The sequence below is a fragment of the Odocoileus virginianus genome, chromosome 3 (genome assembly GCF_023699985.2).
Source record: "Odocoileus virginianus isolate 20LAN1187 ecotype Illinois chromosome 3, Ovbor_1.2, whole genome shotgun sequence".
Lineage (NCBI taxonomy): Eukaryota > Metazoa > Chordata > Mammalia > Artiodactyla > Cervidae > Odocoileus > Odocoileus virginianus.
In genome coordinates, this window is record NC_069676.1 from 3,336,330 (window position 1) to 3,351,679 (window position 15,350).

Sequence of the window (15,350 nt, forward strand, 5' to 3'; positions counted from 1 at the left end):
CTTGTCTCTGTGCAGATGTACTTTCTCAGGTACCTTCCTTGGATAGATTGCTGGGTCATGTGCTAACTTGGTCATATCTAACTTTCTAAGAAACTCCCAAACTGCTCATGTCATTTTACATTCCCACCAGCAATGTATCAGGGTTTCAGCCTCTCCATATCCCCACCAACACTTGTTATTGTCTTTTTTTAATACAGCCACCCTTAAGACTTATTTTATGGCCTAGCCTATGACCCACCCTGTGCCACATGCATATGAGATGTATTTCCCAGTATTCTATAGACACCCTTTAGCCAAACAGAATCAGTGCTCTTCAAGTCTTCAAGAATCTTGCCAATTTTCAGCTTAGTTACTCTACCAGTTACTTAAAGAGAAGTCTGAAGTCTCTAACTACAATTTATGAATTATCTATTTCTATTTGCAATACTATCAGTTTATGCTTCAGCTATTTTGGGACTCTGTCGTTAAGCACATGTACATTTGTGACTGTTATAACTTCCTGCTGTGCCATTAAAAAAATAATGACCCTCTTTGCGACTTCCTTGTGGTTCTCTGGTTGAGAGGGGTGTGGGTTCAATTTCTGGTCAGGGAGCCTGGTGGCCAAAAACCAAAACATAAAACAGAAGCAATATTGCAACAAATCCAACAAAGACTTAAAAATGGCCCACATTTAAAAAAAAGAAAAAGGTCCCTCTTTGGCTTTAGGAATATTTTTTGTCTTAAAGTCGACTGTGTGTCCATGTATGCACACACGCTCCGTCATATCCCAACTCTTTGTGACCCCATGGATTGCAGCCCTTTAGGCTCCTCTGTCCACAGAAATTTTCCAGGCAAGAATCCTGGGTTGCCATTTCCTCCTCCAGGGGATCTTCCTGACCCAAGTATCAAACTGGCATCTCTTAACACATCTCCTGCATTGGCAGCTGGATTCTTTACCACTGTGCCACCTGGGAAGCCAAAGTTAATTTTATCTGATATTAATACAGTCATTCTAGTTTTCTTATGGTTACTTACGGTGTCTCTTTCCTCATCCTTTTATCTAAGGATCTAAGGGGTGTCTCTTATAGACAATATATAATTAAGCTTCATCTTGCCTTTTTATCTGGTCTGACAATCTCTGCCTTTTGATAGAAGTGTTTAAACCATTCACATTTAATATATTTTTTTGAGTGGATTTACACATATATCATTTTGCTATTTGTTTTCTACATGTCTTCCTCTTTTTTGTTCTTCTGTTCCTAACTGACTGCTTTCTTTTATGTCAAATATTTAATGTACCACTAAATTTTTCTGTTGATTTTTTAAACAATATTTTAAAGCTATTTTCTTAATGGTTGCCCTAGGGATTACAATAAGCATTTTACTAAGATCACAATCTGCTGCAGATTAACACTAGCCTGATCCTGGTAAAATGGAAACACTTTATTCCGATACAGCTCCATTTCATTCCTTCTGTACTACTGTTGTCCCATACATTATATATCTATATATGTTATAAAGACAACAGATTGTTATATACTTTTGATCAATTGCCAAAGAGCTATGGTCGTTTTTGTCAACTCTACCCAGTGTTACAGTTAATGCTTTAGATGATATATCTTTTAACTAAGAAGAAATGAGGGGGAAAAAAGTCTTTTACAGTAGCCCACATTTACCTTTTCCAGAGCTCTTTATTTCTTCCTGTGAACCTAAGTTACCAACATGTCATTTTCTTTCAGTTTGAAGAACCAGCAGATCAGCCAGGAACAAATCCTCTCGGTCTTTGTTTATCTGAAAATGTCTTTCTGCTTTCGTTTCTGAGGGACAGTTTTGATGCATTGAGAATTCTGGGTTGATAGTTTTCTTCTTTGAGTATTCTGAATGCCCTTCGGTTCCCTTCTGGTTTCCATTTGAATGTCTCAGGTGAGAAGTCAGCTGTTAATTACATTAATGCTTCCCCTGTATGTCATGAGTTATTCTCTTGCTACTTTCGATATTTTCTCTTTGTCTGTGGCTTGTAACAGTTTGACTATGATGTGCTAGGTACAGATCTCTGCATATATGCTATTTGAGATTTGTTGAGCTTCCTGGATAAGCTTCTCCTCAGATACATTTCTGGGGATTCTTCCTTCAAACAGTTTTTCTCTCCTGCCCCAAATATGCCTGCAAACGTGGGCTAACACAGCCACTGTCCCTCCCCACGTGTTTATCTTCAAAACTGTCACTTCAGCCAAGGTTGTTGCCCACCACTCGAAACTGAGTGAGTCCTTTCTCACCCGTTACAGCCTGCACTGGCTAGGCAGAACCTCCCTATGAATAGGGCTGGGCAGAGGGCATGAGAGCAGCACCAGGTTAAGTCACACAGATTCTCACCATTTTAACCCAACATTTCAGCAGTTTCTGAAGCATAAACCCTTCTCAGATTGTTGCATGCTTCTCGTCCATTTCCAGGGTGCTGAAATGGTTGATTCAGGGAGGGGGGGAGGGCTGTGCTGTCAATTCTGTCCTGCTTTATGCTGTTTTCTGGGGGGAAAGGATTTGACAATCTCTTTTTACTCAATCACTGCTGGAAGCTGCCTTCCAGTCTTGATTCATTTTGAAAATAAAACATACACATTGGAAGACTATGTCAGAAAAAAATGCCAGAGATGAAAAGAGGAACTGTAGAGAAAGAGAAAACTCATCCTGCTACTTCTTTATCAATTTCCACATGCTCTAAATCCCCCAAAGTAGTTTTTTAAGTTGTATCTTGATTTAAACTCACCAGCCACTTCCTTAAAGAAAAAGGAAATTCTCTCTGCCAGAAGCCACCAGAAACCCCCTCTAGTCTAACATGCTTAAACTGGGTCCTAAGAACAGGACAGCGTGAACGAAAGCAGCAGTTTTTAAAAAGAGTCAGACCAGGGGGAAAGGGATGTCCTGGATGAATTAGAGAGTGGGATAGACACATACACACTATTGAGATGCTATATAAAATAGACAACTGATTGGAACATACTATATAGCACAGGGAACTCTACTTAATGCACTGTGGTGTCCTAAATAGGATGGAAACCCAAAAGGGAAGGGATATATTGTGTATGTACGGTTGATTCATTTCGCTAAGCAGTAGAAGCTAACAAAACACTGTAAAGCAATTATACTGCAATAAGAATTAATAAAATAAAAAGAGCCAAACAGAAATTCTAGAAAAATACTACATGGCACTGAAAAAAAGATTATTCCGACATTCAACAACACAAGTACATCTGGGACTTCCATGGTGGTCCCCTGGTTAAGATTCTGCCTTCCAGTGCAGGGGACATGGGTCCAACCCCTGGTGGGGGAACTAAGATCCCACATGCAGCAGGGCAACTAAGCCCACACACCACAATGAAAGAGCCCACATGCGCAACTAAGACTCAAAAATAAATAAAATATTAAAGACAACAACCTAAGTAAACTTCACAACATCATGCTGAAAGAAAGTAAGCAAAAAAGATAAAGACCATTACAGTATACTAACACATATATATGGAATTTAGAAAGATGGTAACGATAACCCTATATGCAAAACAGAAAAAGAGACTCAGATGTATAGAACAGACTTGTGGACTCTGGGAGAAGGCGACGGTGGGATGTTTCAAGAGAACAGCATCGAAACATGTATATTATCTAGGGTGAAACAGATCACCAGCCCAGGTTGGGTGCATGAGACAAGTGCTCGGGCCTGGTGCACTGGGAAGACCCAGAGGGATCGGGTGGAGAGGGAGGTGGGAGGGGGGACCGGGATGGGGAATACATGTAAATCCATGGCTAATTCATTTCAATGTATGACAAAAACTACTGTAATGATGTAAAGTAATTAGCCTCCAACTAATAAAAATAAATGGAAAAAAATTAAAAAAATTAAAAAAAGAAAGTAAGCAAAGGCTACGGACTACATAATTCCAATTATTTAAAGTGGAAAAACTAATCTCTGCTGTTCGAAGTCAATAGAGTGGTTACTAAGAGGGTAGTGACAAGTGGGCATGAGGGGTACATTATATTTCTTTTTTTTCTCTTTAATTTTTTTCATTTATTTTTATTAGTTGGAGGCCAATCACTCCACAATATTGTAGTGGCTTTTGCCATACACTGACATGAATCAGCCATGGATTTACATGTGTTCCCCATCCTGAACCCACATTATATTTCTTGATTTGAGCTACAAGAAAGAAATCAGTTTGTGAAGTATACCAAGTGGCACATGTCTACTTTTTATCATGTATGCTACACCTCAATCAAATGAAATTCTCTGTATGGAGGTTCCCAAGGGATGAGCCAGATGCTCTCAATGAGGATCCAAAGACTGCCAGCTTCTAACACAGAAACCATGGCCACCCACCCCAAAAAAGATTAGTTCTAGAATGGTTCTGGGCTAGACTTGATACTATTATTCTGTCAAAATTCTCCAACAAACCAGACAGAACATTCTGTGTGGGCACTCAAGGAGACACTAAGCTCTATATGAGACATCTTATTTTAAGTAAAGTTTAAAACCGAAGAGTACTTGTCACCAACACTCTCACGCCACGCACCATGGTCAATTTCTGCGTACACATCTGTCACCTAGAGATGCAAAGCAGACATTATCACCTATTTCACAAATGAAGAAACACAGACTAAGGTCATCCACCCAAGGTCAGCCAGAGAGTGTGAGCTGACCCTTACTCTGCCAAAGCCAGGCTCTCCCCACAATCTCACATGCTTCGTGTCTGGAGACACCAGGGTGTCTCTAGTTCCACAGGGCCCGTGCTCTGTGTGCCTGGGTTAGTCTGTCGCTTGCTCTCCACATTCTTTTATGCTCCTTCACTTAACCTCACAGTTCCGTGGCCTGCCCTAAATGGGAGCATGGTGATCACAGGGAAAAAATGCAGACCAGACACCTAGAAACAGAGTTTCCCTAGCAGCTCAGTGGTAAAGAATCCGCCTACAATGCAGGAGACTGTCTGCAATGCAATAGATGCAGGTTTGATCCCTGAGTCAGGAAGATCCCCTGGAGAAGGAAATGGCAATCACTTAACTATTCTTGCCTGGGAAATGCCTTGGACAGAGGAGCCTGGTGGGTTACGGTCCATGGGGTTCCAACAGTCGGTCACAACTTAGCAATTAAAACTACTGCCGCCTAGGAACATAAGAGGGACCCAGCAAGTCTCCACAAATGCGGGCTCTTCCTTCTCTTCACCCACAGTGACAATGGTAAAGGAAAAGCAGACCCAAACTTACAATTTAATTTCCAGAACTTGAAAAGAGGCCTCTGGTTTTAAAACAGGGAGGGCAGAAAGCAGAGTCAGACAGAAAACGCCTTTCTGGGCAGCAAGAGCAGAAAGCACCCCGGCCCAGCTAACTGCTTCCCCAGCAGGAGGGGGTGCAGTCCCCATTGATCTCGAGGAGGCAAGAGTCCTTAGAGCCAAGAAACACTGAGTCAGACAACCTCTGAGGCCCTCACAGCACCGAGCGTCTGGGCCCGCGGTGAATCCAACACACAGCCTGCAGGCTGGGGTCCCGCAGTGGGGTTCACCAGCGCAACAGAGGGAAGAGCACCCAGGTTCTCCAGAGCTACCCCTCCCCCACCCCAGGCGCACAGATCCGGAAGGGAGTGTGCAGAGGAGGCGCTAAGGAAGACAAGAGATGAACCACAGAAGGCTGTGGCCTGCTCAGGAGGCTGTGGCCACACCCACATGCCCACCAGCTGCTGGCTCACAGGACCTAAGGGGTGAACTCCGAGAACACTGCTCACCTGAGCTCTGAAGGGAGGAGTGGCGCAGGGCCCGATGGGGTGGGGTTGGGGATGGGGTGGGGTGGGGGTGGGGGTGGGGAGCTGCAATTCTTTTCATAGGGGAAAAAGAAACGGGGTGGTACACTGAGTCTTATTTCTTTCAAGCTGAGGATTGGGAAAGTTGCTCTTGAAGCCATCAGTACTGATTAAGGGGAAACCAGTGAAGCACACGGTACCGAATCTGGGAAGAGGGGCTTCTCCTCCCACATCCCCCACCTAGGAGGAGGGGTGGCTCCAGACTGCCCACAGCCCAGTGACCAGGCAGGGGCGGCAGCATCTCTGGCCCCCGGTGCCCTAGACATGAAAAGCAGGGAGGCAAGGCCAAATGAAGAACTCAAGTTTCCCTATAAAACAGCAGCACAGAGTTGGGACACAGGCACACGCTAAGACTTGCTGCCAGGCAGGGGAGCCGACAGAGGTGCCACCCCCATCGTGTGAGACCCACCTCACACTACAGACAGCCGGGCCCCAGGAGGAGGGTCCCTTGGCCAGGACAGTGGGGCGGGTGTCGGAGCTGGAGCCCGCAGCGGTCTCCACGATCACCCACCAGAAGCTGCTTCCCGCAGGCTTGATGGGCGGCCTCCACCTGCTCACCCCAGCCGCCCCTGGCGCCCGGCCCCTCGCTCACCTGTGCGTGGTTCGCATGTCCACAGGCCCGTCGCCCACCTGCCCTTCGCCTCTGCCCACGGCCGTCGCCTCTGTGCCCCTCAGCAGCCCTTGGGCTGGGCCTGCTCCCGACTCAGGCGTCACTCGTGTGTCTCCGTCAGCATTTAAATCTGAGGCCAACACTCCTCTCTCCATTTTTATCTTCTTGCTCTCCACATCATCCTCCACTGGGTCCCGTTCAAGCGCTCGCTTCTGACTCCGTGTCCGGCATGCTTCTTCAGTCATTCTGAACTTTAGGGGAAGGAGAAAACACGACATGTAAACTGGGCACAATGAAGTAGCTATCTTCTTAGAAACTTCTCACAATGTCAGCTTGGAAGTGTCTGCCTCACCATGTGATGATGGCAGAAGTGGGTACAACAAATGAAGGGCCCACAAAGCGTGCCCAGAACATTTCCTCACAGCCTTGAGCAGAAGCAACAGAGCACCTGAAAAGCCAAGCTATGCATCGCCCTGTCTGGGACCAGAAACCTACAGGGACCAGGACAGGAACGAGGGAAGGTGGCTGTTTGTCAGAAAGAAGGGGGTAATCTCTGCATTCCAGGCTCAAGAGCAAATAGAAGAAACTGTTCTAGATCTTACCACCTCCAGTGGGATCTAGAGCACTGGATGTGAGCTATCTGGAATCCAGGAAGGGGGCACCATGCTGTCCCAGGAGCAGGGTCACAGCCTAAGTCAGCCCTGCCCTGATGAGGGCTGACCCTGCTTCTCCCTTCAGCCAGGGGCAGCCTCCTCACAGCCAGCTCACCTCAGCAGGGGGCGGAGGGAGATCACATTTAACCCTTTGACTGCCGACAAAATGAACTCTGAATGGGGTGAGGCCCTGTACCTGTAGCACACACATATCTTGATTGAAAAAAGAAAGAAAATAAAAAGGGGCCAAAAAAAAAAAAACGCTGAGTCAGGTTTTGATCCCATGACATCACTGGGCTCCACATGACCCTTCCCAGGATTCAGTCTGAGAGACAAAGCACTTTCCAGAAAACCAGTCTGAACCGGTTCCAGACAACAAGCTGAAGTGTTGTTAACCCTCACAGAGACAGTGAAGGAAGACCGCAGTGATGGCTGTTTGCAGGGAGACTGCTGGCATTCCACAACCCAGTCTGGGACACAGGTACTTGCTCTTAAAGGGGCCGCTCAGAGACCAGCCTTGATGTCCCAATGGGGCAGGACACTAGAGACCAGAGTTCCACCGGTCAGGACCTAAGAAGCCACCAAGGGTTCATCACAGGACAGTCAATGCCCACACCTACCAACACGGCAGCCCCTCGGGGAACCCCGACCGCCCCCGTGGTGTGCCTACACTGAAGACCTCCTGGCTGTGTCCATGCAGGCAGGGCACCCAGCACCCCGGTTTCTCCCCAGCAAAACCCCTGGGAGGTCTGTCCTGGGTAGGGCCAAGCAGAATCAGTCCAGAGCCCAACTTCTGGAATCTAGGGGGTGGCACAGGGCAGCAAAGGAGCCACATCCTGTATGTGCGACACACTCCTGAGGCAACTCATCTGCCACCTCTTTAAAGGAGCCGACTTCACAAATGAGCAACAGCGCAAGGCACTGCCTTGGACTCAAACGGAAAGGAAAGGAAGTGACAGCTGCTCCATGCTCCTGGCGCAGGAGACAGAGCGTCCGTCTGACACGTGTTAGGCCAGCGTGGCCGACCCTGGGCACTCAGACATCTGCTCCCACAGGCAGTCCAAAAGGGTGGAATCAAGCAGGGTTCCCGATGGCCATGTCACCCCCCAGGGTGCTCCCCATTCCAGGCAGAGCTTGAGAATTCTGAAGCTCAAGGGCAGAGGCTATCAACTTGGCCTCCACCTACCCCCAAACCCTCCTGGCACCCCAGCCTGCACCTGCCACACCACCTCAGCCCCCTATATCCCACAAACGGTCAGACTGCCGAGTCTGTCCTGTTTCCCCATGAGCTGCAGATCAGTCAATGCCCTGAATGGAAGTCACCCTCCCCTCCCCTCCCTCATCGTGGAAGGGACCGGTCACTTTCCTTTGAGGCACTGCCTAAACAACAGGAGCTGCTCCAACATTTGGGGAATTGGATGAGAGCAGTGACCTCAGTGGTCACTGTGAATAGTGGTCCTGTGCGTCCAGGACCAGAGAGGAGCCTACTGGGCGTAAAAGATGTGGGGAGTCCAGGATCTCAGACAAGTCAAAGGAAATTCTGTCCCTTAGGGAGAAGCTCTCGGTCTGGCCAGCCGAGAAGGCCCCCCCAGCACAGCCTCCAGAGTGGTAAGCTCCAGGCTCCAATCCATGAAGCTCATCTGAACCCCAGTTTCAGTCTGAAGTCCTTCCTCCCAATTGTCAATATGAAGAACAAGGTTGGGGTGGGGGAAGGCTGGGGAGTGAGGACAAGGAGGTCGCTCTGCATGAGGCCATCAGACCAGCGAGGCACTGCCCCAGTGACCTCATTTCACTGTCACTGGTGTGGGACAAGTGGCCCCAAGGGGCGAGAGTGGAGTTTCACACCCATGGGGCTGCTCCCTCCAGACTCAGATCTGGTCAGGGTCCTGCTGGTGCTCAGGGTGCAGCGTCAGGGCAGCTCACTCGGAAGCTGAGGGGCTGGAACTCTGCCAACCCCAGACACTCCCTGGGCCTCTGGCAGGCTGCTGGGGTTGGGGCGCCCGGCTGCTGCACCCTTCCCCCATGACGCGAAGGACGTGCACAGCTGGAGGGGGCGGGGATAGCAGGGGGGTGGAGGGGGCGGGGATAGCAGGGGGGTGGAGGGGGGGATGAAGTCTCAGGCTCTGACCTCCCCCTCCTTGGGTGGAGCCTCCTCCTCCACTGGGGAAGGCGGTTGCTTTAGTGCCCACATGGGGCCTGCTGCCAGCCAATCTCGATCCCGCCAGGCAACTGCTCCTGGGGAGGGCAGGTGCAAGGAAGGAGGGGCCCCACCCTCCTCTCAGCAGGAAGGACCTGTGACCCAATCCGGCACATCAGGGCTGGCGGCCACCGCCTGGCAGGCACAGCAAAAAAAAAAAATAAAGTTGTGAGGAAGAAACCAGCCTTGAGGAATGAAGTGTGACCTAGGAATGAAGCAGGACGCACAATTTCTGCAAGACGCAGTGAGTAGGAGCACTAGGGTACTTTCTGAAGAGCAGCTGAAGAGGATATATCGCCCCAACCAGCAAATTAGGGTCTGCTTCAAAACCCCTGGAGAGTGAGGGGAAGAGAACGGAGGGATAGCAGATCAGCAGTGCCAGACGACAGCGCGTAAGCTCCACCACAGGCTGGAGGAGAACTGCTGGCCCACAGAGAGCAGCCCCTCTAACTGAGGCAGGATCCCGAGCCGGCTGTTGCCTGCAGGGCAGAGCCCAAGGGCAGCAAGCCCACCGCCAAGAGGCACCACCAGGGCGCAAGGCTAACCGAGGCACAGGCTGCTACCTGGGGAGCAGGGCCGGAACCCAGGGGGCTTCAGTCCCCCTTCTCACTCTCTCCAGACAATACCTGGCTGGTCAGCAGGACACAGCCCAAGTAATCCTCGGGCCCAAGAGGGACAAGCTCCAGCTACACCAGAGGCTTCCCAAGCACCCAGCACAGACAAACCCCAGCATGGGGGCTACCAAGTCCTAGGCAGAGTGCTGACACACGGCTTTGGAAGGGGCGCAGATTTCAACTGCTTCTACCAAAAGATGCTTTCAGTTAAATGTCACCTTCCAACTGCTCTGAGGACCTCAGGTGGAAAATCTGTTCTAAAATAACTCCAAAAGGGTGATTGTGCTATGGCAGGAACCAGTATTTTTTAAACAGGACTCAGGGGACCAGCACCCCACACAGGCTAGTTCATTTGGGAGAGGGGAGGTTTAGAGAGGCCTAAGTCTTAACCCTGAGGTTATCATTAATACTCTCTGTACTGCTACTAACGTAACAGTAAAAACACTACTAGTGATACTCTTGTTTCAGGCATGAGGAAAGTGAGCCTTAGGACTATGTGTTTGGAAGAAGTGACAAGAGCTGATGCTCTGAAAAGCAGATGACGTGGGCTGCTCTTTGCAGAGCCCAAAGAAGGGCGTGAGCTCGAGGTGGTGGCAGAAGGAGGGTGCTGAGTGCAGACTGACCTCAGGTGGAGCACAGAGGGCAGGGTAAGTCGGGGGCAGAGGGGTCCAATCTGTTCTAAAGGATCATGTGGTTGATCTGGGGACACACTGGGGCAGAGCAGCAGGGAGACATGACCAAATGATGGGTGAACGTTAGAGGATCTGGACAACATAACGAACCAGCAGCTAGACAGGAGGCGAGAGAGGGTTGCTGTGTTGCTGTTCTTAATTTTTGTCTGAGCAGCTGAGAAAAGATGGACTTGACTTTTTGGGACACAGCTGGAGCAGGTCTGGAGGAAGAACGCGGGAGTGAGACGGGCTGACACGCGCGGAGGCCAGGGACGCGCGGACAGGTGGGGGCCTGCACACGGCACAGCCGCTGTCCTCAGGGTGGTGCAGAAAGAAGGGCCTGAGCTTGTACGGCAACTGCCCCGGTGACGAAAGGGCCCAGATGCCAGCCGCACTGGGCCCCGGCCAAACTCCACACCCTCCACCACCCCCGGCTGACAGGCGCACCGTCTTCCCATCCAGCACAGAGACCTCACTCTGCTCTCGGCCCGAGCTACTTCCTGGTGCACGTCTCCGAGAGACAGCGGCAGAGGTGCAGCAGCTGTGTTCTGGAAGGAGCTCACACCAAACACCCCAGCTCTCAAGTTTTAAACAATGCCAAACCTCATGAAGGCCAAATATAAGGGATGCAATTTAACTTGGGAAAATTAACAATTGATTCCCAATGGCCAGCCCCCACCAGATACAGCAGGGAACAAGGATGAACCTTAGGGAGCAACTGGCAGGGGAGCTTGTTACTCCCTGAGCCTCAGTTTCCCCTCCACAACTCACAGATGTGCTGGGTGAAGAGAAACAGTGACATCAGTAAAACCTTGAGTGAGAAAAATCAAGTTTCAGAATGGTATGATACCATTCACAGTTTTAAAAGGCTTAGTTACAGCCTGCAAGAAAAGATACTGAAAGCTCACTAAAATCGAAACTGAAAGAAATTGGACTAAAATCCACAACACCCCCCTCTGAAACTTTCACTGTCTATATTAAGCATTTCTGTACTAAATTATTTCTCTTAACAGTGACAATCAGTTTCTTTGTAGTCAAAGAAAACAAAGATAAAAAGAAGAGTTAGACAAACAAACATTCCCACTGCAGAAGGTGAGAACTGAAAGAACCAGTGGCATGAGGTGCGGGTGAGGGGAGAAGGTCCCGTGTGGAGGGAGGTGGCCAGCTCCTCCAACAGGCAAACAAAGAACCCAAGAGGAACTGCGACCTTCAGCGGACGGAGAGTGGATGTCGCTGCCACTTTCCCACTTGTTACTGGCAGCTTTTAAGTCCACCTTCTGGACCACTTGCTACAGCAACTTCTGAGTTCTGAGTTCAGCAGTAAACCTGAACCCATTATTTCATCCCCACAGCCCACCTTCCCCCTGGGTCACCAGCTATCCCCAGTGGGCATCAGGCCACAGCATCAGAGTAGGCTCTCCCTGAGAGGGCCCCTCACTCAGAGAGCCCACAGCAGCAAACCCCACACCGCTCAGGGGCGTCATCTCCCCCATGGCAGATATCCCCCATCTGTCTTCATCTTCAGTGTGGAGCAAACAGTATGGGTTCAGTATGGGCTCCTGAGTTAGACCTACATTTCTGTTAATCAGCCTCATGAAGGGTATGACTCGGAGATGGCTTACATGGCAAAATGTAGCAAGTCAGTCAAGGGCTTTGATTAAAAACCCCTGCATTCTGACTTTCTGGAAGGCGAGTGTACTGAGATGGAGCCTCACAGAATGAGGCCAAGGCAGGAACAGGAATCCAGGGAGATGGTCCAGGTAGAGGAACAGCATACGCCAAGCAGCTGAGACGGGAATCTCAGACAGAGGACAGGGGGCCACAGTTAGTCCTGTGCAAAAGATTTCCTCAAAAAGAAATCTCAGTCTTACTCACTGACTGAAGCTGAGCTCTGAACGCTTCAGTTCAGTTCAGTCGCTCAGTTGTGTCCGGCTCTTTGAGACCCCACAGACTGCAGCACGCCAGGCCTCCTTGTCCATCACCAACTCCCGGAGTATGCTCAAACTCATGTCCATCGAGTCGGTGATGCTATCCTCTCTCATCCCCTTCTCCTCCCACCTTCAATCTTTCTCAGCATCAGGGTCTTTTCCAATGAGTCAGTTCGCATGAGGTGGCCAAAGTATTGGAGTTTCAGCTTCAGTATCAGTCCTCCCAATGAATATTCAGGACTGATTTCCTTCAGGATTGACTGGTTTGATTTCCTTGCTGTCCAAGGGACTCTCAAGAGTCTTCTCCAACGTGGCAGCTCAAAATCATCTGAACCCTTAGTGTTCTGAAAACCTAAAAAGACACTCCAGAAATGTAAATGTTTTCTCTTCTATATATCATCAGAAGGGCCCCTGGCCCAGCCACCTGGCTAAAAGTTCCATGGGCCTTCAAAGGACAACAGACTCTCCCTGCCCTGCCGCAGGTGGGGACTGACCACACCCACACATGTGAGGGCAGGTGCCGTTCACCAAGAGTCTCTGTGGGTAGAAGACCAGCCAGTCATCCCACAAGGGGGGAAATCTGAGTACAGTGGGCCTGGAACCAGGTTCAACACTCTTCTTTCTACTTGGCTTTCTTATAATAAGCTCCCCACCGTGGAACATCCCACCGTACAATCGAAAGGCCTTTTGTTAAAAAAAAAAAAAAAAGAAAGGCCTTTTGTTACTCATGCTCAAATCTTTTTTCCCTCACCTTGGAGAGACAAGCACGTGGGGGGGTTAAATGACGCCAGTGGGGACAGAACAGTGGTCCTCAAAGGCTTCCACAGCAGCCTTCCTTCTGAGAATTAAGGCTCACCATGCCAGGGGCTACAGAAGCACCTGTGGGGAGGTCTGGCCAGGAGGACCCCTGCAACTAAAAGGTATGAGCCTCCTGGCATCAGATGTCACTGCCACCCACCTGGTGTATCCCCAACTCCAGAGGAGTACCAGCCACATAGCAGGTGCACGTCAAACATTTGATGAACAAATGCAGGTTTTAAAGAGACCCCCCCGAAGGTGCTGGGGTGGGGGTTGGTGAACAGGGGCTCCCTTTCAACACTGGTACTCTCAGATCTCAACTCAAGTTTAATGTTCCTCTGTCAACAGAAATGTGGGGTCTTCTTTTACAGACAAGATAGCTTACACTGATTAAGCATTTATGTACCGCACATGAATCGTCTCAGATGCAAGGTGAGTGCTATCATCAGCCCTTGCTTTCCAGGAAGGAAAACTGAGGCAGGTGAAAAATCACACAGCACGTGGGAGGGACGGTGCTGGGAACTGAAGCCCAGGCTCCTCTACACAGTACCCACTGAAACACCCCCATCAACCACCCCAGAGTCAGGCGTGTCCTTTCCACAGGACACAGGAAGCGCCTCACAAGCAGGAAGTTGGGTCTGACCGCTTGCTCTGGCCCCCTGAGGTCCAAATGAGATATTAAATGTTTACAACTTTATTGAGTGTTATCAGTGAGACCACACCTTCTGCTGTTTGCTTTCAGAGCACAGAAACTCTGCTGGAGGACAGGATATACATCCCTAAAAACTGCCACATGGTGCAAAGTCATGCAATAAAAACACAGGGCTTGTAGAAATGATGGAATAGTACCACAAAACTTCATCAGTAACATTTAAAAGAGGCTGGAACCTAATTTTTATTTATTTATTTAGGAACCTGATTTTTAAATGGTAGCATGTTAAACAGCTAAGAAATACACAAATGCTGCCTGAAGCCTTATGCCTCACCTGGGGGAAGACCTGGTATTTGCTGTGACTGCGGGTGGGGTGCAGTTTCTGAGTTACTGCAACAGTAACTCAGGAGGAAGGAGGTTGTGTGAACCCAGAAGGGGATGGGTATGAAGTGATGCAAATCTAAGGTAGGTGCATTTTGTTTCAGGGTCCCAGCAGGTGCTATTTTAGCTGGGAGCAGTTTTCTGGATTCATCTAATACAGGAGTCAGCAAACTTTCTTAAAGAGACAGTAAATATTTTCAGCTCTGCAGGCCATTCAGTCTCCGTCATGGTTACTCAAGCCCTGCACTGTGACAGTTTGTTCTCAAATGGGCGTGGCTGTGTCCCAATCAAACTTTATTTACCCAAACAGGCCATGAGCCTGTGGGCCACAGGTTCCCAACCTCCCAGACCTAGCATTTCTCCTGGACAAAATCACATGTAACAAAACTGTGTGCCCTTATACCAACAGTGTTGGAACAAATCTGCTTTTCCAAACAAGCATTATGGCAGAACTGACTACAGAGAAAACTGGTTTCAAAGAAAGGAAGTGAATGTGTAAATTCAATCCAAGTCCAGGACTCAAGGTTAACCCTTTGGACAAATCAGAAGAAATTTAGTTTCAAGAAGTGTCAAGTGTATACTGGTTACTGCAGGGTCAGTCTGTCCCAACTACATGGGTCAATTTTACATCATTCTAAAAGCCCTACACACTCTCAAGATAAATAGGCCCCTCATAGAAGGAAATTACATGCTATAAACTCAATTACTGAAGCAGATGAAACTTTAACCCAGTTACAGAAACAAATGGTTCCTAAGCACACGTGCCTGAGCATCAGACCAAAGCTCTGAGGAAAAGTACAGGGCAGGGTTAAGCCAGCAAAAGAAAAAAAGTGAAGTCGCTCGGTCATGTCCAACTCTTTGCGACCCCATAGACTGCAGTCTTCCAGGCTCCCCCGTCCATGGGATTTTCCAGGCAAGATTACTGCAGTGGGTTGCCATTTTCTTTTCCAAGGGATCTGTCCCACCCAGGGACTGAACCCAGGTCTCCCGCGTTGCAAGCAGCCCCTTTACCATCTGAGCCACCAGGAAAG

General features: G+C 49.1%; 1 protein-coding gene across 6 annotated transcripts in view; it reads right to left on the reverse strand.

Moving 5' to 3' along the window:
• The window catches only part of GATAD2A (GATA zinc finger domain containing 2A), a 92,504-nt gene that overhangs the window by 28,204 nt on the left and 48,950 nt on the right, over positions 1-15,350 (reverse strand). For all 6 annotated transcript variants that reach the window (XM_070461175.1, XM_070461181.1, XM_020884433.2 and 3 more), the window contains one exon: positions 6,408-6,676. In XM_070461175.1, the coding sequence (XP_070317276.1) occupies positions 6,408-6,670 (263 nt within the window). In that variant the 5' untranslated portion in view covers positions 6,671-6,676. The remainder of the gene's footprint in view (positions 1-6,407; positions 6,677-15,350) is intronic.